Genomic DNA, 27,667 nt, shown 5'->3' on the forward strand with positions numbered 1-27,667 from the left:
CCCCTTTGTACATGCTCAGGAAACCTCTCTCGACTGCCAGCTCTGGCCCTGGAGAGTTCATAACAAGGCTACTAATGGGATGACTACTGGTCGTAACAGCTCTTTTGAGAGCCTCTTGGCTTAGGGAACCGGGACTTGGGTTAAGCGCATGAGGCATTAAGCTTCGTGGATTTAAATAGTGAAATGATGGATCGCGTCTCGAAGGGTGGGTTGTTTACTTTGCACTAAGTTGTGAGTGTGTGGATGCATGATCTCAGAAGATCAGAGGGGAAAGTGGGGGGAAAATATATTTTTTAAAAGATCTGGGGCTGTACTAGCATTCAACCTGAGGCTAGCAATGGATCCCATCTTCTTTGGAGCAAAGAAAAGGATCTGAACTCCAGACCCCCCTTTTCCTGGCATCTATTCCTGGTTAGCAATTCCATAAGAGATTACCGAATTAAATAGACTCGGAGCTTTTTCTACCACCTTCTCCTTTTCTTGCTCATTATCCATCTTCTCTTTCTCCTTATCTATCTTCTCCTCCTCCTTCAACTTTTCTTTCTCCTCCTCCCCTCTTCTTTCTCTTCTGTCTTTTCTTTTTCATCCCTCCTTCTCCTTTCCTTCTCTTTCATCTTTTCTTTTTCTCCTCCTCTATTAACTTCTCCTCCTCTTTCCTCCTCCTTCACTTCACTTTCTACTTCTCCACAATATGAGGAAAGGGCTAACCGGGCTTTGGAGGACATGATACTCGGAGGACTTTTGGGCTTGCAGGAAATTTCTTCAGGATGGTCATCAGAAACCTTTAAGGACGTTTCTTGTCTCACAGAAATACCAGAATTGTGTGCAGTCAGGAGCGAAAGGGAATTGAGGTCTAGTGAAGACATTGTGTTGTGGAAATGTAGAGTTAAAGTAAGTTTTCTGTGAGGCTTTTGGCAGTTGAGAATGTTTTAAAATAGATGATAGCTAGTGAGGGAGAGAGGAGAGAGAGAGAGAAGGAGAAGAAGGAGAGAGAGAAGGAGAAGGAGAAAGAGAGAGGGAGGGAGGGAGGGAGAGAGGAGAGAGAGAGAGAGGAGAGAGAGAGAGGAGAGAGAGAGAGGAGAGAGAGAAAGATTAGAGAGAGAGAGAGATTAGAGAGGGGGAGAGAGAGGAGAGAGAGAAGGAGAAGGAGAGAGAGAGAGAAAAGGAGAAAGAGAGAAAGAGAGAGGGAGGGAGGGAGGGAGGGAGAAGGAGAGAGAGATAGAGAGAGAGAGAAGAAGAAGAAGAAAGAGAGAGAGAGAAGGAGAAGGAGCAGGAGAAAGAGAGAGGAGGAGAGAAGAAGAGAAAGAGAAAGAGAAAGAGGAGAAAGAGAGAAGGAGAGAAGAAGAGAGAGAGAAAGAAAGATTATATAGTGAGAGAGAGAAGGAAAGAGAGAGAAAGAGAAGGAGGAGGAGGAGAGAGAAAGAGAGAGAGATTATAGTGAGAGAGAGAGAGAAAGGAGAGAGAAAGAGAAGGAGAGAGAGAGAAAGAGAAGAAGAAAGAGAGAGGGAGGAGGAGGAGGAGAAGGAGAGAGAGAGAGAGAGAAGAAGAAGAAGAGAGAGAGAGAAGGAGAAGAAGGAGAAAGAGAGAGGAGGGAGGAGAGAAGAAGAGAAAGAGAAAGAGAAAGAGGAGAAAGAGAGGAGAGAGAAGAGAGAGAGAGAAAGAAAGATTATATAGTATGAGAGAGAGAGAGAAGGAAGAGAGAGAGAAGGAGGAGGAGAGAGAGAAAGAGAGAGAGATTATAGTGAGAGAGAGAGAGAAAGGAGAGAGAAAGAGAAGGAGAGAGAGAGAAAGAGAAGAAGAAAGAGAGAGAGAGAGAGAGACAGAGAGAAGGAGAACGCGAGACAGAAAGATTATATAGTGTGTTAGAGAGAGAGAAGGAGAGAGAAAGAAAGAGAAAAGGAGAAGGAGAAGGAGAGAGAGAGAGAGAGAGAGAAAGGTTATATAGTGAGGGAGAGAGGAGAAAGATTATAGTGAGAGAGAGAGAGGAGAGAGAAGGAGAAGGAGAGAAAGAAAGAGAAGGAGAAAGAGAGAGAGAGAACATACCTTGAAATGCTTATAGCAGCAGAAAAGGAAAACTGATAGCTAGAAGACTAGATGCCCGTGAAACAATTCTACTTCATTTTTAAATTTAAATGGAAACCTAATGCAATCTCCCCCGCTCCCCAAAAAATTGCTTACATTGGCCCCAGATCTCCTTTCTTAGGGGCAGCACCCGGAACCTCAGACAGGGAGAAGCATTGCACTTCTTGAAAATCCAAAGTATTCCAGATTCTGATTTACAGCAAGAATTGAGTGCCAGGTCAGAGATTCGCAACCTCTGGTGTTATTCCATACTGTCGTCTTTGTGTAGTGTTTCTCCTTGACTCTCCCAAGGAATATAGTTCTCTAGCTCAGGGGTCTCCAACCTTGGCAACTTTACGACTTGTGGACTTCAACTCCCAGAATTCCTCAGCTAGCCCATGCTGACTGGGGAATTCTGAGAGTTGAAGTCCACGAGTCGTAAAGTTGCCAAGGTTGGAGACCCCTGCAAGTCTAGCTCATTAATGGCAATGAAAGTAATTGGATTTTGTGTGTCCGTAGTTCCAAAAATAATGTTTTCATCCTTTTTAATCTGTGCGGGATACTAATCTATAATAAGCATCCAGCAAGAAATGTCCAAGAAAAATGCAGGAAAGACTCGGGGCAAACAAAGTCCTTCATATTCTGCTAAGATCTGGGAGAGATGGCTCAATGCATTTTCATTGTTCTTGAGAACTTCTTGAAAACAATGTCAAAAGTTGAATTTTGTCAGGACTTCAAGATTTGCAATGATTTCTAGCACAAATTCAGAGTGATGGTTTTTGATCCATGAAATCCCAGCTAGGCTATCTGAAAGAGCCTTTTTTTTTTTGGTAGAAAATGGTCTAGTTGTTGAGAACTTCATATCCCATCGAATTTATGAATGCCTACTTGTCCAGAAGACCAGGAGGAGTTCAAATCCTGTGGATTTCTTCATGGTGGGGTCATTTTCCTGTCTCTTTCACTACGTTTGTTCACTCAGCACCTTCTCTGGTAAATCGTAGGCGCCACTTTGATGTTTACCTGGACTTCAGTCTAAGGTGATGGCTGAATTGAGTTCCATATTAAGGTGACGCTTGCTATAATCTTGTTTTTCATTGAAGAATGGTAAACATTGTAAGCAACATAGTGAGCCATGCATAGCTTGAGGAATAATAATAATACAAAGACCTGGAAATAGAAATAGAATGACTGTGGCAAAAGAAAGCAAAGGCAGCACTGGTAGGAATAGGCACCTTGGGTGCAATCCAAAAACATCTGGAGCATCCCTTGAACATCCTTGGCATTGACAAACTTCACTACCGGTCAATTGCAAAAGGCAGTTTGACTTGAAACAGCTTACATCCTGTGCCGAGACCTTAAACACCATCAGACAACAAACATTTGCCTATCCCAAGTCTTTGGAAAGGACTTGATAGGTGAATTAAAATACCAAATCCAGTCTAAACATCTGCCTGACTATGCAAGGTGCCATAATAATAATGGTAATACTAATAATGACATGAGTCTCTGTTTGAGTTTGTCCAGACGTTGTTTAACAAATGTATCCATAACAATGACATGATTAGCAAAACAGTAGTCCCCAGCTCTATCTTTAGATCAGCTAATCATTCAGAGTAGACATCACTTTTGTAGATTAGTCCTTCATGAATAAATATGTCTAGCTAGGCAAAAGTAAGGAGAACCTTACGTATCTATTTTAATGCTCAGTTTCCCTCTCCCAGAGAAACTGTTGCAGCATAGGATAGCCAAGAGTTCAAGTTCCAACCTGCATATTGCTTAAACATGTTGTTGTTGTTAGTTGCAAAGTCGTGTCTGACCCATCGCAACCCCATGGACAATGTTCCTCCAGGCCTTCCAGTCCTCTACCATCCTTTGGAGTCTATTGAAGCTCCCGCCGACTGCTTCAGTGACTCCATCCAGCCACCTCGTTCTCTGCCGTCCCCTTCTTCTTTTGCCCTCAATCTTTCCCAGCATTAGGCTCTTCTCCAGGGAGTCCTTCCTTCTCATTAGGTGGCAAAAGTATTTGAGTTTCTTCTTCAGGATCTGGCCTTCTAAAGAGCAGTCAGGGTTGATCTCCTCTAGGACTGACCCATTGGATTGCCTTGCAGTCCGAGGGACTCGCCGGAGTCTTCTCCAGCACCAGAGTTCAAAAGCCTCAATGCTTTGATGCTCAGCCTTCCTTATGGTCCAACTTTCACAGCCATACATTGCAACTGGGAAAACCAGAGCCTTGACTATACGTGATTAAATATACAGGCCACCAAATTTCAACACAGTTCTGGGCAACCTGAAGAATAAAATGTTTAAGCCAACTTAACGTAAACGTGAAAGTTACTATCTGTAGCCAATTTGGGTTGATGTAATTATGCTGATCAACCAAGTGTAGAAGCGATGGAGTTTTGGAAATGCAGAAAAAAAAATAAGAGTGAAAAAATTAAAATCCTGTTTACTATTTAGCCAAGCAAAAGGGATCTAGGAGACTGAAGGCTAGATAGTTTGAAGTTTGAAGAACGGGGATATTTTTGCTTGTTGGCTTGTTTGCACATTTGTTACCCTGTAGATTCACTTTTGCAAACAATCCCGGAGCTGTCATTGTGATGCATTCATTTTATAGCCTGGATGCTACAACCCCATTGTTAGAAATTATAGATTTCAATAAGTAAGTTTTAAGTTGAAGAAGCGTCACCTTTGGCCACAAATTAGAATCTATTAGAATCTTCTAATTTCTCTCTACCCTCCTTTCCTCTTTTATCCCGAATTTCTGAGCAAATGGAAATTGCTTCCAAGATCACATCCAGACAGTGGTAATTCTAGGGCCGTGATGGCACGTGGAGCCATATCTGTGGGCACGCGAGTGTTGCCCTACCTCAGCTCCAGAGCGCATATATGCACCAGCCAGCTGATTTTCGGGCTTTCTGGGCCCACTGGAAGTCGAGAAACAGGCTCTTTCTGGTCTTCAGAGGGTCTTCTGGTCGGGGGGAGACCATTTTTGCCCTCCCCAGGCTCCTAGAAAGTCTCTGGAGCCTGGGGACGGCAAAAAACAGGCCTACCGGGCCTGCCATGCCATTGAGTGCCAAAAGCAGGGGGAGCACGGGGGGGTCGCACGCAGGGGGTGGGGCGAATTATGGGAGTGGGCACGTGTGCGTGACCTCCCCCTGCTTTTGGCACATGACGTCAAGAAGGTTAGCCATCACTCTCCTAGGGTGTTCTCGTTTGTTTCAAACCAAGTTGTCTAATGGTGTGTGAGATGCGTCTTCATCCCCGACAGCTTTCACTGAGTTGGGTCTTCTCTTCTGCACGCTTGTTCTTTTCACGTGAAATAGGGCAGAAGTTAAAAGCATTTTATATTGGACCTGGCCTTCAGACTAAATAAAGAGACTCTAGGTGGCCTTGTTGCTCCTGTACATTAAGTGTCATTTTAATGTACATTATAAGTAGAACAAGAAGCAACCGAGGGAAACTTATCAAAGAGAGAAGCAACCTAGAACTAAGGAGAAATTGCCTGAGCGTGAAAATAATTAATCAGTGGAATGACTTGCCTCCAGAAGTTGTCAGCACTCCATCGCTGGAGGTTTTTTAAGAAGAGATTTGACTGGGGACGACTTCCGGTATCCAGCGGCAACGGACGTCTGGAAGGCTTCTCCTGCCTCCAGTGCCCGAATCCGGCCGCCGCCGAGGCCCCTAGGGGCCAGGTGTTCCGAAAAGGACACCTGCCGCACGGACGGCTCGCCAGGGGTCTCCCAGCCGACATACAGGACTGTGGGGACCGATGCTGGCGCGTCCTAGGCTCGGCGGGGTTCGGAGGCCACAGGCCGCGGCCATTATTTTGGTCGTCGCCTGGGCGCTGTGCCCGTGACACCGGGCATTGGATTTATAACTGCAGCAGCCTGGTGGTGAACAGGGAGCGGAGAAGAATTGAGGAGGAGAAGGAAGGGAATATCGGTGGCGTGAGTGGACTGCTCCGGAGTGCGGGGGTTTTTCTCCCCTGCGGTTGGAAGGAGCACGAGTTATTCTGGAGAGGAGAACTTAAAATAAGAAGATTACGGTTTTGTGGAGCTCTGGAGAGAAGAGGTGATGGAGAAATTTAGGAGGGAAGGTTTGAGGCCCCCTCCTTCTGGGGAACAGTGGTGGCGTCCAGCTTCCGCCTTCACTATGAGAATTTTGATGACATCACTTCCCTTGACTTCCTGGTTGACTAACTGTACTCTGGACTCGTTGCTCCTGTGAGTGCCCCTGGTGGATCCGGAGGAAATTACAAGGATACTGTGCTTGCCTGAGGATTTTGATTCTTTTTTTCAAATGGCAAAGGTCAGAAACCAACTGCTGGAGAGATGGAGAGAATTCTGGAAAAGTTATCCAATATGGACAAGAAACTGGATGATTTGCAAAGAGGCCAAACGGAAATAAGAGCAGAAATTGTGACTATCCAAAAGGATTTAAAGGATACTCAACAAGTCTCAGCAGAAAACAAGCAGAAAGTGGAAGGTCTGGAGGGAGAGATGCGGGCAGTGCAGAAAAGAGAGGAGGCGACAGGCAATGCTGTGCTTGGACTACAGATGAATAAAATTTTTTTTTTCCTTAGGTTACAAATTTTGGAAGAAGTGGACCAAGAAGACTTGAGAGATGTTGTGACTAAATTGTTGGGAGAATTTCTTGGGAGAGGTGTTGATTTCATGAATTGGGATGTGGATCGAGTTTATAGAGTTAATTCAATATGCACGCACGCATGCAGTTCCCAGAGAGGTTCATGTCAAATTTGTGAGAAGAGGCGAGAGATGAAATTCTTAGAAAACATAGGAGTGGGGCACTGATTTACAGGGGCAGGAGATAGCCATTCTGAGGCAGATTCCCAGACAGGTGCGTGAAAAAGAAAGAAATATTATTTTTGTCAAGCAAATTGTACCAGAAGGAGTGGGCTTCAGATGGCTGATGCCAGAGGATTGATGATTTTCCGGGAGGGCATTACGAAAAAAATCAGTACAATTGCGGAGGCTACGGCCTATGTGGAGGAACACAAAGCCTTCCTGGAATCAGATGACCCAGGAATTGAAGAAGGGGAGGTTATAGATCATGGGGCTGAAGCGGCTGCCGCTGTTGCGGCCCTGGAGTTGGGTCAGGCTGAACCCAGAGTTCTGAGATCCAAAACTAGGAAGTGATAAAGATATTTGGGATTGTGTTGGTTTTCCTTATTCTCTTTTGTACGATATTCTGTTTATTCTTGACTCTTCTTTATTACGTATTTAAAATTTGCAAACTTTGCTACTTCGTGTCACCTGCTTGCCTTATGGCTGTTGTATGTGTTAAAAAATTTGGGTAAAATTCTTATTTTAGATAAGAAAAATGAAAATTTACCATACCTGATATGTATTTGTATAAACCTTTTTTGACTAATAAAAACTTTTTGAACAGAAAAAAAAAAAAAAAAAAAAAAAAGAAGAGATTTGACTGGGATAGGGCAAAACTCCTGCCTTGAGCAGAAGATTGGACTAAAAGATCTCCAAGGTCCGTTCCAACGTTGTTATCTCAATATTTATCGAATGAATGCTGCAGAATGGTGGAATAGCTTTAGTATGATGGCAGGAAGATTGTATCTTTGTAACGATGGTTTAGAAGTATGGAAAAGTTGATAGATATGTTAGTCAAATGCTGGCCGGAATGAGAATCACAATTGCTTCAGGACGCATACTGGTTGTTGTTGTTTTTTGCTTGTTCATTTATGTGTCTCAATTTAATAATGGGACCAGCCAAACGATTCCACTGGACGCTTATCTAATTCCTTGCACGACAGCTCAATATTTGACAAGCGATCTGCTCGCGTGACATCCTAGGAATTGCTCGTGGTCTTTAAGGGACCTCCAGCAGCACCTCCAGAGACCACAGCCGAAAAACGAGGGGAGAGAAATGCTGAACGGAGCATGGTGTCAAGGCGTCTGGAACCCTAAGGCCTAGTATGGGTTCCAGGCCTGACACATGGACTGTTTCGTTCGGCTTTCTGCTGAAGAGGCAACTCGCTTCGGGGTTTCAAAACAGCCACTCGCCACCTCGGCAGAGCTGACGCCTGCCGTGGAAAACTTCAAAGCCCTCTTCTCTTCTGCAACACGTTGGCTTGGGCGCAAGCTTTCCTTCTCGCCGTCCAACTGAAGCAACGAAGCTGTGTGGGAAAGCTGACGGGTGAAACTTGCTTTGTGGGGTAATGAAACTGACAAGTCTGGCTGTGTTGCACAAGGTTTGCTCCTTGTTAAGTTAGCTAATTCATCCAAGTTTCCCCTTTCCAGAGACCAGGAGATCAGTTCTGATGGACTAGGGCACCCAAGGATGACCGTGAGATCCCAGAGAAGTAGCCAAGCAGCCTAAATTTCTTCCCACATGCAAAAAAAAAACATCCCACTCTAAATGTGAAGAAGGCAGCCTTCTAGCGAGACAACCTCGTGCCAAACACATTTCCTAAATGACGTTGCCAATCATGTGCTGGGTTGCAAGCCCAGAGGTGTGTTCACCCAAGGAATTCACAAGGCGGTTAGCTGCTGATGCTACCTGTGACGAGATTCTCTTCCCGTAACCAGCCTGTTTGATGTTAAATCCAATTTAATTATAACTGGCAAGTTGGCAATCACTCGAGCGCCTTCATCTGGAATCTCCGTTCGGTTTCTTTGTGCCGGAGCCAAGAATCGAAGAAAACTGGGAACAGGTGTTCTTAGAACTTAGCTCCTCCAAGCTGGGATTCTATCGGGATTGGCATTCGATCAGGACGGGGCACTGCAAAACAAAAGGCTGCCCCTCGATGCCACGGCAGATGGCAAGGGATGGAAACGTGTGCCAAGGCGGAGTCGGGTTGAGCACTGTTTGTTCCATTCAGCTCAGAAAGCTCACGTCTCGGTGGATCCACCATCTCTGAGCATGCATGGAGTGTGTTCTTCCGATGCGGGGCGTTCTCACGGCACTGTTTCATTCGGGTGCAGTTCCGCCTATGCAGGAGAAGTTTCAATCTTGCACAGATCTCCAGAGGAAAGAATCGGAGAACAGAGGGCAGAGAAAAAAAAAACCTCTTTCTACCCAGGGCCCTAAAAGGTAGAATTCCCAAGTAGCACAAACCCTATTGAGAAATAGGCAAATTTTTGAGCGTTGACCCAGGATCAATCCGCCTCTACAAACCAGGATAGTCTGAAAACATCCCAGCCAAGTCTTGTTTTTGGATTAAGAATGGCAGCTTATTGGAACTTTGGGACTGATCCCAGGACTCTAACATATTTTTTTTTTGTTAGAGTCCCACCCCCTTCTTAAGGCCCACCATCTTGGAGTTTCCTCCCTCGACAAGTTTGTTTAAAATTGTTTACAATTTGTGATTAAAGCCAAACCCAACCTGAAATCGTGCACATAACATAACATAACATAACATAACATAACATAACATAACATAACATAACATAAAACATAACATAATAACAGAGTTGGAAGGGACCTTGGAGGTCTTCTAGTCCAACCCCCTGCCCAGGCAGGAAACCCTACACCATTTCAGACAAATGGCTATCCAACATTTTCTTAAAAATTTCCGGTGTTGGAGCATTCACAACTTCTGCAGGCAGGTTGTTCCACTTGTTCTAACTGTCAGGAAATTTCTCCTTAGTTCTAAGTTGCTTCTCTCCTTGATTAATTTCCACCCATTGCTTCTTGTCCTGCCCTCAGGTGCTTTGGAGAACAGCTTGGCTCCCTCTTCTTTGTGGCAGCCCCTGAGATATTGGAAGGCTGCTATCATGTCTCCCCTAGTCCTTCTTTTCATTAAACTTGGTGTCTTGTTCCCAATTCTTCGGGGCAGGACCAAACAGATGTTATTGTCATTATTTACTTCGAACAGTTGCTCAATGAAAGGTCACACAAGTCAAAGGCTACATGTATTTCTTTGGAGCATCTCTGAGCATCATTTTTCCCCTAAACTCTTGCGTTATCTTTCGCTATTGCTGGTTCCTCTGTGTGATTTGAGCCTGTAAGGCGCAGAAGCTCTACCACTTCCTTCTTGAGCCTGCTGAAAAAAAGAACAATTGCGTGTTGTGGAACTTGGTTTAACCGGTGGCCTTGTCTTTTTTTCAAAGGAAACCTCACCTGGCCAAACCACAGATAACGCAAACAGAGAATTCTGCTGTAAATATATATATATATGTGTGTGTGTGTGTGTGTGTGTCATTCAGCGATGCAAATTGCCCTTCTGTGTTTACTTTCTCTCTCTCTCTTTGAAACAAAAAAAAAGAGGGATCAACTAATAGACGTTTATGCAAATTATGGTTTGTTGCACAGTCAGCTAGATGTTCAGTCTGGTTGTGTCATTTTTGTCCACTTACCGAGTCCTTCCCAAGAACCTGGGATAGGCAGGTGCCGTACGTTGATGGTATTAAAAGGCTTCTTCCAGGATGTCAGCTGTTCCAAATAAAACTGCCTTTTGCAATTGACTAATGGGGATTTTGTCAATGCCGACAAAATTGGTGCTCCGTATGTTTTGGAGTTGGTGGCTCGGTGGATAAGACGGTGAGCTTGTCGATCGAAAGGTCGGCAGTTCAGCGGTTCGAATCTCTAGTGCCGTGTAACGGGGTGAGCTCCCATTACTTATCCCAGCTTCTGCCAACCTAGCAGTTCGAAAGCACGTAAAAATGCAAGTAGAAAAAATAGGGACCATCTTTGGTGGGAAGGTAACAGCGTTCCGTGCGCCTTTGGCGTTGAGTCATGCCAGCCACATGACCACGGAGACGTCTTCGGACAGCGCTGGCTCTTCGGCTTTGAAACGGAGATGAGCATCGCCCCCTAGAGTCAGGAATGACTAGCACATATGTGCGAGGGGAACCTTTACCTTTACCTTTGTTTTGGGGTTGTACCCAAGGCACTTATTGCTATTGGTACTTCTATTTTGTTTTCTTTTGCCACAGTTGTTCTACTTCTATTTGTTCAGGTAGCCCTCAACTTACAACAGTTCGCTTAGTGTCTGTTCTAAGTTACAACAGCACTGAAAAAAAGGGACTTACGACCATTTTTCACACTTACGACCGTTGTAACATCCCCATGGTCACCTGATTTATATTTGGATGCTTGACAACTGACTCAGATTTATGACCGTTGCTGGTTCCCGGGGTCAAGTGATCCGCTTTGGCAACAGGCGAAGTCTATGTGGGAAACTAGATTCGCTTCACAACTCTGTTGCTAATTTCAAAATTGCTAGGAATTCCCTTAACAAATGTGGCGAGAAAAGTCATCAAATGGAGGGAAACTCACCTAACAAATTTTCTCAACTTAGCAACATAAATTTGCAGCTCAGTTCTGGTGCTAAATTGGGGACTACCTGAATTTTGTATTTTGTGTTGTTCCCCTCCAGTTTGGTAGCAAAGAGTTCATACTTCGGTCGCAGGACTTGTGGTTGTTTTTGTGGTTGCTATTTAGTATACCACATACTACCTCGCACATACGTGCTAGTCATTCCCGACTCTAGGGGACAGTGCTCATCTCCGTCTCAAAGCCTAATCGCAATTTTAACATGGGTGGTTTTTATTAGGGTTTATTTTATATTTTATTAGTTTTTTAAAATTATTGGGCCAATTCTGAATTAGATTTTTAATAATTGTTCTTAACGTTTGTTTCTGTGCGATTTTTATCTTGGCTGTAAACCGCCCTGAGTCTTCGGAGAAGGGCGGTATAGAAATGTGATAAATAAATAAATAAATAAATAAATAAATAAATAAATAAAGCCGAAGAGCCAGCGCTGTCCGAAGACGTCTCTGTGGTCATGTGGCCAGCATGACTCAATGCCAAAGGCACACGCAACGCTGTTCCCTTCCCACCAAAGGTGGTCTCCGTTTTTCTACCTGCATTTTTTTTTACGTGCTTTCGAACTGCTAGGTTGGCAGAAGCTGGGACAAATCACGGGAGCTCACCCCGTTACGCGGCACTAGGGATTTGAACCGCTGAACTGCCGACCTTTCGATCGACAAGCTCAGCATCTTAGCCACTGAGCCACCACATCCCTACAGGTGTCTGTAGAGTAGTCAAAAAGTCAATATCTTCCAGTAGTGACTGCCAGTATATGATCAAACCCACCAAAGACATCAAGGGTTCAGCTGTATGATTGTACCCCTATTTTGGTGGGGGTTTTTTTGAGGGGTGGGGGGAGACACACATGGTCCACGGATCCCATAGAATATTCTTAGTTCCTACTGAGGTTTTTTCCCCCTTTAATTGTAACATTAAAAATCTTGATATGATGTACTAGTTCCATGCAGGTTTTAATGCAATACTGTATATATTATCTATTCCTCCTATTCTCAGTTCCTAATCATCAATATTGAGATAATAATTGCTAATCAACCCTAGTTCAGGATGAATTTAACATAAATATCGAGATGTATCTATGGAGATTCTCAGCCATCCAGGTCCTGGTTGTCCCAAAGGTGCTTTTTTCAAGAGGCAACTGGACTTTCTCAGAATAAGGATAAATATAGAAGTGTACTTGAGGTAGGCTCTGGATAGCATCCTTGGGAAAGGTTAAAATCCAACCAACCTCAAAAAGGAGGATTATGGCAACTTGGGGGGATGTGATTCTAGCCTTGGTGGTCAAGGGTGATGATTTTCTGCGACCTGATACTTCCTTGTTGAAGTACTTCATTCTCGGGATGTTTAGAAGACCTCTTTATAACCTGGGTTGTTTTTCTGCACCTCTTCTGTTTAACTCTAACACCCTAGAACAGGGGTCTGCAAACTTGGCTCTTTTAAGACTTGTGGACTGCAACTCCCAGAGTTCCTCAGCCAGCAAAGCTGGCTGGGGAACTCTGGGAGTTGAAGTCCACAAGTCTTAAAAGAGCCAAGTTTGCAGACCCCTGCCCTAGGAGATAGGCTCAAGATCCAACCCGTACGCGACCCGTACGCTCACACAGAGAGGGTTTTCTCAGGGTGCCGTCCGCCAAGCAATGTCGGCTGGCGGCCCCCAGGGGAAGGGCCTTCTCTGTTGGAGCACCTACCCTCTGGAACAAACTTCCCCCTGGTTTGCGTCAATTACCTGACCTTCGGACCTTTCGCCGTGAATTGAAAACACACTTGTTCATCCCAGCGGGACTGGCTTGATTTTTTAAAATTTTTAAAATTTTGAATTTTAACAATTTTAACTGGGGTATTTTATTATGGATCAAATTCGACGGTTTTAATTCGGCCATCTTTAGAATATGTATTTTAATTGTTGTTTTAATCTGTATATTGTGCTGTTTTAATCTGGCTGTACACCGCCCTGAGTCCTTTGGGAGAAGGGCGGTATAAAAATCTAAATAATAAAATAAATAAATAAATAAACAGACTTGAACACTGGACCTTACCTAACAAAATATGATTTAATGTAAAGAAAAGTAAAGTCCTACACTTAGGTAAGAAAACCCAAAAGCACACATATAAACTGGGTGAAACCAAACTTAATAGCAGTGACTTTGAGAGAGTTCTTGGAGTCTTAGTGAAAAACCAGCTAAATATGAGCCAGCCTTGCGCAGCAGCAGCCCAAAAAGCCAATGCAATCCTAAATTTCATTAACAGAGGGATACAATCAAGATCAAGGGAGGTACTAATACCACTCTATAAAGCCCTAGTAAGACCACACCTAGAGTACTGCATCCAGTTTTGGTCACCACACTATAAAAAAGATGTTGAGACTCTAGAAAAAGTGCAGAGAAGAGCAACCAGCATGATTAGGGGACTGGAGGCTCAAACATACAAAGAATGGTTGCAGGAACTAGGCCTGGCTAGTCTAGTGAAGAGAAGGACCAGGGGAGACAGGATAGCAGTCTTCCAATACTTTAGGGGCTGGCACAGAGACGAAGGGGGTCAAGCTATTTTCCAAGGCACCCGAAGGTCAGACAAGGAATAATGGATGGAAATTGCTCAAGGAGAAATTCAACCTAGAAATAAGAAGGAATTTTCTGACAGTGAGAACAGTCAACCCATGGAACAGAAGTTGCCTTTGGAAGTTGTGGGAGCTTCATCACTGGAGGCTTTCAAGAAAAGTTTGGGCTGCCATTTGTCAGAAATGCTGTAGAGTCTCCTACTTGGGCGGGGGGTTGGACTATATGACCTATAAGGTCCCTGTTAATCTGTAAGAAATCAAAGCCGAGTCTGGAGCTGTTTTTGTCCCCTCAAGAAATTAGGGAAATGTCTCCTCGTTTTTTCCTTTTTGTCATCTCCATGCCCTGAATCTGGGAAATTGAGGCTGGAGGAAAGCTCAAAGCTTAAAGAGAGTAGGAGGAGAGAGGAGAGGAGCAGAAACGCATGGAGGGTTTAGGACTTTATGAATATTCTAGAGGTTGCTTAGCTAGTTATTAGAAATTTGAAAGTCTGAAGACAGATTATTCTAATGATACTCCGTTGCTTATTCAGTTGGACTGGAAGACGCGGGATTTGGATTGTGTCAGGTCATTAACATCGGCTTGTGTTCCGTTTTCAGAAATGAAAATGAACGGTGATGTGGCGGATTCCACAGAAATGAGGAATGACGGCAGTCACCGAGATCCTGGTAAGGAAACATTTCTCCTCACCTTTTCTGGTGCCTTTTTATGCCTTCCAACAGCAGCCCACGTTCCACGAGGAAGCTCCTGGCTGGAGATTGAAACCCATCCATACATTGTCATGTTTTGTCTCCAGGTTTGGGAAACTAGAAACAAGTTTCCATTCTAGGAAGCCAAAAGTCTCCTCTTTTTTTTTTTTACTGTTTCTTCATCCTCTTAAATTTACTAGGATGGTTATGGCTTTGGTGACCAAAAAAAAGAAGAAGAAGAATTTACTAATAGAAGAGAATCTTGGTAGATCAGGGTTGAACTATAGAGTCCTTGAGTTTGGTTGGTGTCTTGCAGCTATCTCATTCCCTAACTAAGGAACACTGAGGATGTTACCAAGTTGGGTAAGGAGACATCTACAAGGAAACAAGCGAGCTCAGAGAGCATCAGGCAAGAGCTAAGGTGGCTCAGTGGTTAGAGTGCACTACTGCAGACTATTTCAGCTGACTGCTAGCTGCAGTTCAGCAGATCGAATCTCACCGGTTCAAGGTCGACTCAGCCTTCCATCTTTCCAAGGTGGGTAAAATGAGGACCCAGATTGTTGGGGGGAAGAAGCTGACTCTGTAAACCGCTTAGAGAGGGCCCATAAAGCATTGTGAAGTGGTATATAAGTCCTAAGTGCTATTGCTATTGCTATCAAGGAGGTTATGGAGAAAGAGTTGGTGGGCGTCTGCCGCTCGCTTGTGACATTGGTGTCTGGTCTACTACAGCTTTGCTGAGCAATTTTCAGATTCTGCTGCAGCCAACAAGAAATCTCTGGTTAACTAAGAATTGATGGGCTGTCTCATTGCTTCATACTCCTGGCTGTGAAGTGATCATAGCCCTGAAGTATTATATGTCAGGTCTAGTCTACTGAAGTTCTCCATAAAGGTCGAAAATTTATCTTAAAAGGCAGAACGATTCGAGAACCCAAGTACTTCTGCTGAATTCGCTTTCTTCACGGTGATTTTTGGAGTTTGCGTTGTTGTCATCTTAATTATCAGCGATCTGGGAACGGTGAGATTATCCTGAAACATGTAAACTGTGTTAATAAGGCATAAATTAGTCCACTTTGCGCTTCTGGTAACAGGAAGCAGAGAAAACGCTTGTGGTTGTGTAGTTCAAAGGAATTGTTATAATCATTTCCTCCAGAATGAATAAATGATACCTCCGAAAGAGCTTAAAGGCCAACTCTTTTAACATCCAGAATCTGAACGTTGTTATCAGCCCCTAATTAAATTAAGAATTTTGTTTTGCAAAATGAGCCATCCTCGGCCCAACTCCATTTTTTCGACTGCACTTCCAAGCACTGATGTTTGGATTTGACTTTAGCTGTGACCATAGCACGCTCTTTCAAATACAGGTAGTCCTGGACCATGCAAAGTTACAGCAGTCCTGAAAAAAGGGACTTACGGGCATTTTTCACACCCACAACCATTGAGGCTTCCCCATGGTCATATGATCAAAAGTCACACGCTTAACGACTGACTCTCCCAAAGGTGCTTTTTTCGAGAGGCAACTGGACTTTCATTGTTTTTCTTTGAAGACGTTTCGCTTCTCCTCCAAGAAGCTTCTTCAGCTCTGACTCTTCTGACTCAACATCCAGTCAGAGCTGAAGAAGCTTCTTGGATGAGAAGCGAAACGTCTTCAAAGAAAAGCCAAGAAAGTCCAGTTACCTCTTGAAAAAAAACACCTCTGGGACAACCATGACCTGGATGATTGAGAATCTCCATAGACATTTAACAATCGACTCATATTTTATGACGGTTGCAAAGTCCCAGGGATCACGTGATCCCCTTTTGCAACCTGCTGACAAGCAAAGTCCATGGGGAAACCAGATTCCCTTAACAACTGTGGCCAGAAAAGTCATTAAATGGGGCAAAACTCAATTAACCAATGTCCCACTTAGCAGCAGAATTTTTGGGCTCAGTTGTGGTTCTAAGTTGAAGACTACCTGTATCAACGAAACTTTGTACTCGGGTACTGAAAACCATTCTCCTTGAAGAGTAGACTTGAACGCACCCCTGCCTTAAGATGTCATCAAGGTTGTGAGTCCAGAGCCACGAGATCTGAACCGTCAGAACTGGTTCTATTACAAGATCGAAAGCTTAGATCTTTAGGATTGACTCAACAAGTGTCTTATTCTTCTCTTGAGACTTCAGCTGGAGAGATGATTTCCCTCGGCCTGCCTATGAGATTCCAAGTTGGAGAACACGGTTCACTTTTGGGCCCAGGGACCGAGTCCATATCTGGTTAGCCCTTGGCTCAATCTAGAGACAGAGACAGATTAACAGAGTTGGAAGGGACCTTGTAGGTCATCTAGTCCAACCGTGCACCCAAGCAGGAGACCCTACAGCATTTCTGACAAATGGCAACCCAGTCTCTTCTTGAAAGCCTCCCACAACTACTGAGGCAACTTCTGTTCCATTGGTTGATTGCTGGTCCTATTGGCAGAAAATTTCTCCTTATTTCTAGGTTGAATCTCTCCTTGTTCAGTTTCCATCCATTATTCCTTGTCTGAAAATAGCTTGACCCCCTTCCTCCTTTCTGAGGCAGCTCCTCAAATATTGGAAGACTGCTATCCTGTCTCCCCTGGTCCTCCTCTTCACTAGACTAGCCATGCCCAGTTCCTGCAACCGTTCTTTGTATGTTTTAGCCTCCAGTCCCCTAAAATCATCTTGGTTGCTCTTCTCTGCACTTTTTCTAGAGTCTCAACATCTTTTTTATAGTGTGGTGACCAAAACTGGATGCAGTACTCTAGGTGTGGTCTTAGCTGAAGGTTTTTCTTTATTTTACTGTACTGCAGTCAAAAGACATCTTCTTTGTCCCCCCACCCCAGGGGTGAAATCCAGCAGGTTCTGACAGGTTCTGGAGAACCGGTAGCGGAAATTTTGAGCAGTTCGGAGAACCGGCAAATACCACCTCTGGCTGGCCCCAGAGTAGGGTGGGAATGGGGATTTTGCAATATCCTTCCCCCCAGTAGTGGGGACGGAATGGGGATTTTGCAGTATCCTTCTCCTGCCATGCCCACCAAGCCACAGCACGCCCACCAAGCCACGCCCACAGAACAGGTAGTAAAAAAAATTAGATTTCACCCCTGCCCCACCCCCCTTATTATGCCTTATCTCTCCCCCTCCACTGGTGCCTGGTGTGGTCTCCTTTGGCTACCCAACAGTTGTCCGGCTTGTCTCCTGGTTGGACAACATCTTGAGCGAAACCTGGAACGCCATAAAACCCCGTGAAGAAATACGCAGCTCTCCTGCAATCTTCCAAAGACGACCTGTGGGTGCCAGGAGAGAATTCCCTCCGCTCCCCCATCCCCCCACCCCCATGCCAGCGAGAGGGAGGGAAGGCAACTGACACCTTCAGGGTTTCTGGTTTTTCTTTATCTGCCTGCGAAAGGGTTCAGCCCAAATCCACAGCCCTGGGAAAATGGGGAAAAAGAACCAACTCCCAGAATTCCATCAAAGCTTAGTATGGATCTGGAAGAAGCGGCCAAGGCCTCTTTCCAACGGAAGGCAGTCATCAAAGGAGACCAGCCTTTAACCTCCCCTCTCTTCTTTTCAATTGATTTGTTTTAATGGATTTCTTTTAAAAAACAACAACAAAACCACTGGCCGATGTAACTCCTCCCTATCTTCTTGAAGTGCCAGGATGAGTAGGCAGGGACACCCATACCTTTGTTTATTTGTGGCGAGCAGTAGGTCTCTATCTCCTTTGATTGCAACAGCCCAGATACACGGACTTCCCTCTGGAAACGGGGTGCGGTTGAAGGGGAGGGTGGGGGGGTGAGGCAAGGCCTTTTTATATATTTTTTTTTAAAAAAGGAAAAGAGCAGGGGAAGGCAGCTCCAGCACACCTGTCCATAACTGAATAGCTGTAGGCCTTTGGGAAGCATGCTTCTCTCATCCCCCCGCCCTCTTCCACCGGACAAACGGGGAACGGTTCCAGGATCTTCTGCAATGCATTTGGGCAACCCCGCTGCACTCAGATCAGGGATGGGTTTCAAAATTTTAGCAAGGGGTTCTCTAACCAGTTGCTGGGTAGGCGTGACCTAGTCGGCCTCCTGCACTATGGCGGAAGGGGCGTTTTTGCCCTCCCTGGGCTCTGGAGGCTTTCCCGGACTTCCAGTAGGCCTATTTTTGCCCTCTCCGAGCCTCCGCGCATGCCCTGCACTTACCTGCATCCAAAACAAGCTGCGTGAGGATTCCTGGGGGGGGCGGGGGGGGCAGGGAGTGGGGCGGAGCCAGCCAGCAGTGAGATTTGGGGGTTCTCCCAGAGGTGGGTTTCAGCAGGTTCTGACCAGTTCTGGAGAACCAGTAGCGGAGAACTGGTAAATCCCACCTCTGACTGGTCCCACCCCCATCTATTCTCTGCCTCCTGAGTCCCAGCTGATCAGGAGGAAATGGGGATTTTGCAGTAACCTTCCCCTGGAGTAGAGTGGGAATGGAGATTTTACAGTATCCTTCCTCTGCCATGCCCACCAAGCCACACCCACAGAACTTGTAGTAAAAAAAATTTGAAACCCACCACTGGGTTCTCCGAACTGCACAGAATCTTAGCTAGAGGTTCTCCCGAACCCCTGCGAAATCCCCAGGAGCCCACCCCTGGCTCAGATGGACTAAATCCACACACCCCTATGTAAAATCTCGCTTTATAAAGTGGTTTGGGGACGAGTTCACACAGGTGAGGTCTGGAGCATTTTCACCACGCAGCTGGGAAAACAGCAGTGCTTGTTCCCTCGCCCCCCCCAGTTCGCCCCCCCCATGCCCCCCGGTTCTTCGCATGGACATATTAGGAAATGGACATATTAGGGAAAGTGCAAAACTAGGGTTTCTTCTGCCAGCATTGTGTTTTCAACAGCTGAGGAACGCCGTTGCATGTTTTCCTTTCCAGTGTGAAGCTCAGGACTTGTTTACCTCTTCTCTGCTGGTGTGTTGTTGTTTTTTTGTAAATGTAGATCCTTCTGCCGTTGGGATTTCTTTTCCTTCCTTAAGGCGTTGGCTGTCATGAGGAGGGGGAGAAAAAAATGGAAGCAGGATTAGAGAAACAAGGGAAGGATTTCAAGGAGAAATCACTAGGAAGTTCACACACACACAACACACACACACACACACCCCATCTCCGGGAATCTGCTGCATCCTGTCACACTCTTTGGAATGAAATGTCTTCTTCCATTCGTGCTCAGGAATCACCTGCATGACACTGAGCAGAAGCAGAGTGCCCTTTTCTCGGCTGCCCTGAAGGAAAAGGTGGAACTTCTGGAGATGATCGTCTCTGTGTCCCCACCGGACTAGATGAGCCAAGACAGCGATGAGTGCTAGTTCACTTTTAGTGAAGTCATACTACTCAAATAAAGAGGAGGATAGGATAGGATAGGATAGGATAGGATAGGATAGGATAGGATAGGATAGGATAGGATAGGATAGGATAGGATAGGATAGGATAAGGAAGGGAAGGGAAGGGAAGGGAAGGGAAGGGAAGGGAAGGGAAGAGAAGAGAAGAGAAGAGAAGAGAAGAGAAGAGAAGAGAAGAGAAATTGAAATAAATAGAGGAATAGAATAGAATAGAATAGAATAGAATAGAATAGAATAGAATAGAATAGAATAGAAGAGAAGAGAAGAGAAGAGAAGAGAAGAGAAGAGAAGAGAAGAGAAGGGAAGGGAAGGGAAGGGAAGGGAAGGGAAGGGAAGGGAAGGGAAGGGAAGGGAAGGGAAGGGAAGGGAAGGGAAGGGAAGGGAAGGGAAGGGAAAAATTGGAATAAATAGAGGAATAGAATAGAATAGAACAGAACAGAATAGAATAAGAGTTGGAAGGGACCTTGGAGGTCTTCTAGTCCAACCCCCTGCTCAGGCAGGAAATCCTGCACCACTTCAGACAAATGGTTGTCCAATCTCGTCTTAAAAACTTCCAGTGTGGAGCATTCACAACTTCTGAAGGCAAGTTGTTCCACTGATTCATTGCTCTGTCAGGAAATTCCTCCTTAGTTCTAAATTGCTTCTCTCCTTGATTAGTTTCCATCCATTGCTTCTTGTCCTGGAGAATAGATTGACTCCCTCCTCTTTGTGGCAACCCCTGAGATATCGGAACACTGCTATCATGTCAGAAGATGCAGAAGAACCCCAGCTCAGGTGCACCCACCATCTCTAGATTTTGGTGGTTATTCTGTTGTCCCACCTTCTCTGATCCTCCATGGATGTCACTTCATCCAGATTGTCTCTCATTGCTTAACAGTTCCATGAATTCTTGAAAACTCTTGCTCTGGAATTTCAGCTACCTTGTCTTTTGTTGACCTCTGTTTCCATTGTCTTGGTTTTTCCAAGTGTCCCAATCTTTTCCAATCACTCTTTCCTGGAGTGACTTTGTCAGAGGTCCAAAGTATCAAGTGTCCAAAATATTTAGGCTTTTGTTTCCCTTAACTCTGGAACATCCTGTTGTGACCCAGGCCCAAGTAGGTAGTAGGAAACTCAGTCAGTGGAAAAACAAACAAACTTTATTTGAACAGCTGAGAATTACTTCATTCTCAAGCGTAGTTCAACTAAATTAAAGCAAATTCCTCCCAACACAAATTCCTCAGTGCTATCACCAACCTTGGTCCAATTAGTCAAACTGCCAAAGGCCTTTCTTGGCAAAAGTTCAGAAGACACTGATACAAAATAAATGCAACAAGACGAAGCTATCAATGTTGTTTTCCAGTAAAGAGCCCAAATGCTGTTGCTGGTCTTTTAAGCCTTATGGGAAGGGCCAATCATCTCTTGGCCCTACTCCTGAGTCGTCCTCTTTGTTTGAGCTGCTCTTGCCTTCTGGCAGCTCTTCTCATGTGTGCATTAGGAACAGGCTCCTCTTGTTCCTCTGCCTCACTACTGTCAGCCTCTGGAGGCTCCGGAGTCCGCACATCACTCCCCGATGGCCCTGGCCTCATCTCAGCCTCCAATGCAGAGCCCTCATCCAGGCCTTCCCCAGCCTCTAGGACTGGCCCATGTTCTTCCTCAGCCTCATCACTGTCCGACTCCGTTGCCAGCTCCGCAGGCTGCTGGCAGACCATAACACATCCACACACTTCTCTAAATCTGCCAACTGAAATAAGCAATGCTCAAGATAAACTCCAATTCTGACTTGGTCTATAAATCATCTCATATATATAATCCTATATTATCTAAAGTCAAATATAATCCAAACTGGGATTTTTACACCTTGTGGGAACCTGCTGATCAGATCACAATGATCAGGTTCTTAGTAACATTAATCCAAGGTTTATTTAACTTTGATTTGTTGGACCAACATGAGGTCTGTGCATAAGCCAAAGGGCCACCAGATATACCTAGACTCTGAGTGGTCTTCCCAATGTACACATACCCAAAACAAACCACCTAACAAGGCTTGGGTAGCACATCCCAGCTGGGATCCTAATGCCAATTACAGAGCAGCTCGTTGCTATGGTAATTCCGAGCTGTAGAACATTTGCATAAAACAGCTGATTTCCATAATGGAGCTCTGAGCCAGAGAGGGGTAAAATTTCCATGCAGGGCCAGCTCTTCATGAAGAAGAAGTCCGTTGAGGTGGAGGGTGAAGATTTGAATATCAAATGAAGAGACATCCTGGAAAGAGGACAATAGGTAGTGGGACTGGGCACCAGAAAGAGGAGAAGAAGGAAGAGGACGAGGAGGAGGAGGAGGAAGCGATGAAGAAGGACCAGACACAGAAGAGACATTGAAGGTACCAAACCTTCATTTAGGACCTTCTGTTCTTTCCCAATCAGACTTGTTGCATATCATGACACACACACAGCCCAACAACCTATAATGGCTAAAGCAATATACCAAACATGACAATAAACCAATAAACTTATCTTTCCTTCTACGTGTACATATATCCTACTATATAACAGTGTGCGGCAGCAGTCAAGAAAGAGCATACAATCCTTCATTGTATAAACAGTACCGTAGAATCAAAGTCACGTGAAGTATTAGTATCGCTCAGAGGTGATATTCAGCAAGTTCAGACCAGTTCGGGCGAACCGGTAGCGGAAATCGCAGGTGGGCCTGCCCTCTCACTCACCCGCCCCGAGTCTATGCTGTCCTATTTAGGCACATTTTTGCGGCCGGGCGTATGCATGGAAGGTGCGCACATGAGAAAAGCACATGCATGGAAGGCTGGGCGCAGACACAGAGGTGGCATGTACAAGTTTAGCGAATGTTCACGCGCACGCGCTCCCGTTTTTGGTGCCAGGCGAACCGTTAGGTAAATTATGTGAATCCCACCCCCTGCTATCGCTTTATAAAGCCTTGGTAAGGCCACACCTGGAGTACTGCATCCAGTTTTGGTCACCACGTTACAAAAAAGGATGTTGAGACTTCGGAAAAAGTGCAGAGAAGAGCAACTAAGACGGTCAAAGGCCTGGAGACCAAAACATATGAAGAACAGTTGCAGTATTTGGGTTTGGCTCGTCTAGAGAAAAGAAGGACTAGACATGATAGCAGTATTCTACTATTTGAGGGGCTGCCACAAAGAGGAGAGGGGGGTCAACCTATTTTCCAAAGCACCAGAAGGCAAGACAAGAAACAGCGGATGGAAACTAATCATTTATTTATCTTATTTATTTGATCGTATTTATATACCGCCCTATCTCCCGAAGGACTCAGGGCGGTTTACAGGCACTTAAAAAACACATAAACACATAAATACAATATAAAAAGAGTTAAAAAACTTATTCTAAAAGCCCAAAAATTAAAAATATAGAAATAAAACCCAATTTAAAACCCATAAATTTAAAATCTAGCTCAGTCCTGCGCAATTAAATAAGTGTGTTTTAAGCCCGCGGCGGAAGGTCCGAAGGTCCGGAAGCTGACGAAGTCCGGGGGGTAGTTCATTCCAGAGGGTGGGAGCCCCCACAGAGAAGGCCCTTCCCCTGGGCGTCGCCAGTCGACATTGCCTCGCTGACGGCACCCTGAGGAGTCCCTCTCTATGAGAGCGCACAGGTCGGTGAGAGGTATTCGGTAACAGTAGGCGGCCCCGTAAATAATCAAGGAGAGAAGCAAGCTGGAATTAAGGAGAAACTTCCTAACAGTGAGGACAATTAACCAGTGGAACAGCTTGCCACCTGAAGTTGTGGGTATTCCAATACTGGAATTTTTTAAGAAGAGAATGGACAGTCATTTGTCCAGAATGGGAGAGGATTTCCTGCTTGGGCAGGGGGTTGGACTAGAAGACCTCTAAGGTCCCTTCCAGCTCTATTCTGATTGATGTCTGAAAATTATGATTCGGAGTAGGAAGAAGAAGCTTTGGCACAAGAAAGTTTTATTATAGGATCCAGGATGTTCCCCATATTGTTCCAGCTCAAAAAAAAAAAAAAAAACACACGCTGAAATAATTTTCATCTCATTAGCGAAAGAGAGACGATGACTTGCTCAGTCAGTTGGGCCCAGTGATGTTCCAGAAAATTGCTTCATGTAGTGCAATTTTGCTCTTAATCCTTCTGCCGGTGAGAATAGACGAGGTTCTTGTCTTAAAAGAAGTTACTACTTGCCGGGCTTTTTTTCGGGGCCCTTTGTAATCGGTAAGAGGAAAAGACAGAAGATTGGCTGAACTTGAAAGGCTAATCGTCTTAATCTAGTCTTGGGATGAGAGGCAACAAGGAAGCCCCAGGACTCTTAGGGGAAATTGGGAAATTGGGGAAAAAATATTTTCTTGTCTTGCTGCCATCATCGGAATTTAGTTTGGTTTGAGAGCGGGTTATTTTTCCTTCCTTCCTTCCTTCCTTCCTTCCTTCCTTCTTCCTTCCTTCCTTCCTTCCTTCCTTCCTTCCTTCCTTCCTTCCTTCCTTTCTCTTTCCCTCCTTCCTCTCTCCCTCTCTTCCTTTCTTCCATCCACATTCTTTTCCTTTCTCCTTCTCTTTCTCCTTCCTTCCTTCCTACTTACCTTTCTCTCTCTTCCCTCCCTCCCTCCCTTCCTCCCTCCCTCCATCATCCCATCCATCCCATCCATCTTTCACAGTTGTCTGAATATATTACCAAAAAAAAAAAAAAATCTCATACATGAACATTCCTTTCTTTTCCAAATTGTAGGGAAAACTGGCAGACAAAATGATTGAAAGGCCTCTCCAAATTCTTCCCCCAAGGCCCTTCCTTGTCTTGAACCCTCCATCTGCTCCAGATTATATTCATCATTTCTGCAAAATCACTTTCCTAAACCTTATGACTCCATTTTACATGCCAGGTGGTCCTTCTCTGGTAGCTTCCTTTTTTATCTTATTTATTTCACTTCACTTCACTTCACTTCACTTCACTTCACTTCACTTCACTTCACTTCATTTTATTTATTTATTTATTTATTTATTTATTTATTTTATTTATTTATTTATTTATTTATTATTTTATTTATTTATTTATTTATTTATTTATTTTATTTATTTATTTATTTATTTATTTATTTATTTATTTATTTATTTATTTATTATTTTATTTATTTATTATTTTATTTTATTTTATTTTATTTATTTCATTTCATTATATTTTATTTATTATTTTATTTTTATTTTATTTATTATATTATATTATTCCTGGGAAGCATTGTTCATCCCTCCTGTGTAAAAACTGAACTTGGCAAGAAGCCTGCATTGCACAGGTGGCTCTTGAGCAAGATCTGTTCCCTTTCCACCCTGCGATAAGAGAGCTACCTCTCGTGCCTGTTGCTTATTGGCTGGGTTCCCATCTTGCACCAAGCCTTGCTTTTAACCCTAGTTTGTTAAATACGCCACTAGGGCCAAATTTATTCATAAGCCATGAACTATGGTTTAGAAGCCATTGTGACTAGATTGACAGAAGATGCTGAGCGAACCACATTATTGGCTTTGCATGATGTGAAGGTAACTATTATGACTCTATTTGTCTAGCTTTAGACTCAGGATCTGTTCTTGATTAAGACAGTATCACAGACTTGGAAGGGACCTTGAAGGTCTTTTAGTTCAGGGGTCTTCAACCTTGGTCCCTTTAAGACTTGTGGACTTCAACTCCCAGAGTTCCTCAGCCAGCTTTGCTCAAAGCTGCTCAAGCAGGAGACCCATTCCAGACAAATGATTGTTCAAACTTCCACTGTTGAAGCACTCACAACTTCTGGAGGCAAGTCGTTCCTCCTGATTAATTGTTCTAACTGTCAGGAAATAACTCCTTAGTTCCAAGTTGTTCCTCTCCTTGATAACTTTCCATCCATTGTTCCTGGTCCTGCCTTCAGGTGCTTTGGAGAATAGGTTGACCATCCTCTTTCCACTGTCAGGAAATTTCATTATATCTCTGGATAATATGCTTATAGCAGGGATGAAATCCATTTTTTTAAAACTACTGGTTCTGTGGGCGTGGCTTGGTGGGCGTTGTGTGGTTTGGTGGGCGTGGTTTGGTGGGCGTAACAGGGGAAAGATACTGCAAAATCCCCATTCCCTCCCCACTCCTGGGGGAAGGATACTGCAAAATCTCCCAGGCATTTGCCGGTTCTCCGAACTACTCAAAATTTCTGCTACTAGTTCTCCAAACTATTCAAAATTTCCGCTACCAGTTTTCCAAACTACTCAAAATTTCCGCTACTAGTTCTCCAAACTACCCAAAATTTCTGCTACTAGTTCTCCAAACTACTCAAAATTTCCGCTACTAGTTCTCCGAACTACTCAAAATTTCCTCTACCAGTTCTCCGAACTACTCAAAATTTCCGCTACTAGTTCTCCAAACTACTCAAAATTTCTGCTACTAGTTCTCCAGAATCTATCAGAACCTGCTGGATTTCACCCCTGGTTTATAGCTTATTATGAAGGCAGATCATTTGACCGTGGACCAATACTATGACAATTCAGGAACATCTACTTTACAAAATTGAAAACTGAATGGGTCCTTAGATGCTTCAGAGAGGGAGACCACATTCCCAAACTCCTGGTAAAAGTTTGATGGATCCCATGAGCCGCCTTGCAGTGAAATGGGCAGCAAACAAATTTAACCAATCGATCGACAAAGGGGAATTATGCCCTGATCTGCTCCGTGGGGCAAGTGGTACCATCCTTTTCGCTCAACGTTCCCTGTTGGATTTATGGCGATGTTTGCTGTTTGCTCCTGAGCGGCAAAGAACAATAATTGCTTGACAAACCCCAAAAATTTCATCCGGAATTGGGGCACATTTTCTCCTCTTCAGGGAAAAGTCCCCAGGCGAAGTCGCAGAGCTCTTGCCAAGGCTGTGTAAATTGACTCATGGCTGGTTGTTGCCAAGGGAGGGGAGGAAGCAAAGCACCTCTCTCAATAGCTTGCTGGGACTCAGCTCTCCTCCCAACATCTCCTGCCTCGCGCCTGGAATTGTGGTGGATCCAGTTCGGTTGGAATATCGGGAGCCCTCTCCCCAGAGACGTCCCTTCGACCTCGTGTTTCCTCTCGTGTTGGAAAGAGCTTGGCCCCAAAGAAAGCCACATCAAACCCTGGCTATTTTTCCAAGAGGGATGAACGCCCCCCTCAAAATGTGGTCTCAATCATTGAGCAAGATGTTGAAATTCCAGCCCTATCAAAGTGGCAAACGGAAGTATGTTTATTTTTTTTTTGAATCTTTTTTTATTTTATTTTTTTATTAACTTTTTACAGTTCAACAATTTTTATTCACCGCCTACACATGACTGTGCCCATTTTTATATCCTCCTATTAGTATTCACCTATCTTCTATACATTTATATTAATTTTACATTCTATTTAGAGTTCTATCCCCTTTTTTTCCTTCTATTTTTGATCTAATTGTACCATTTCTCCCATATTACGTAAAAATCCGAATCCATCAATCCTTTCAATTCAAGAGTCATTTTGTCCGTTTCAGCACAGTCCAATACTTTTTTTAATTATTAAATCTTCAGAGGGTGTGTTTTGACTTCTCCAACATTGTGCGAAAGCCAATCTTGCCGCAGTTATCATGTGCAGAATAAAAATAGGTGTTTTTTTTTCATATTTCCTTTCCATTATTCCTAGAAGAAACAATTCTGGTGTGTATTCTATCTTGAAGCCTGTTACTTCCTGTATCCAACTATGTATTTTCATCCAATATTTTTT

The 27,667-nt window shown here is 44.3% G+C and overlaps 1 protein-coding gene across 2 annotated transcripts in view; it reads left to right on the top strand.

Annotated features, from left to right (window-relative positions):
- POU2F3 (POU class 2 homeobox 3) overlaps positions 1 to 27,667 on the top strand; it is an 89,428-nt gene that overhangs the window by 806 nt on the left and 60,955 nt on the right. Inside the window, exon 2 of one of the 2 annotated variants that reach the window (XM_058194781.1) lies at positions 14,516 to 14,584. The exons of the other annotated variant lie outside the window; for it this stretch is intronic. Coding sequence (XP_058050764.1) covers positions 14,516 to 14,584 — 69 coding nt within the window. The remainder of the gene's footprint in view (positions 1 to 14,515; positions 14,585 to 27,667) is intronic. 2 annotated transcript variants of the gene reach the window in all.

This window comes from Ahaetulla prasina, chromosome 9, assembly GCF_028640845.1.
Source record: "Ahaetulla prasina isolate Xishuangbanna chromosome 9, ASM2864084v1, whole genome shotgun sequence".
NCBI lineage: Eukaryota > Metazoa > Chordata > Lepidosauria > Squamata > Colubridae > Ahaetulla > Ahaetulla prasina.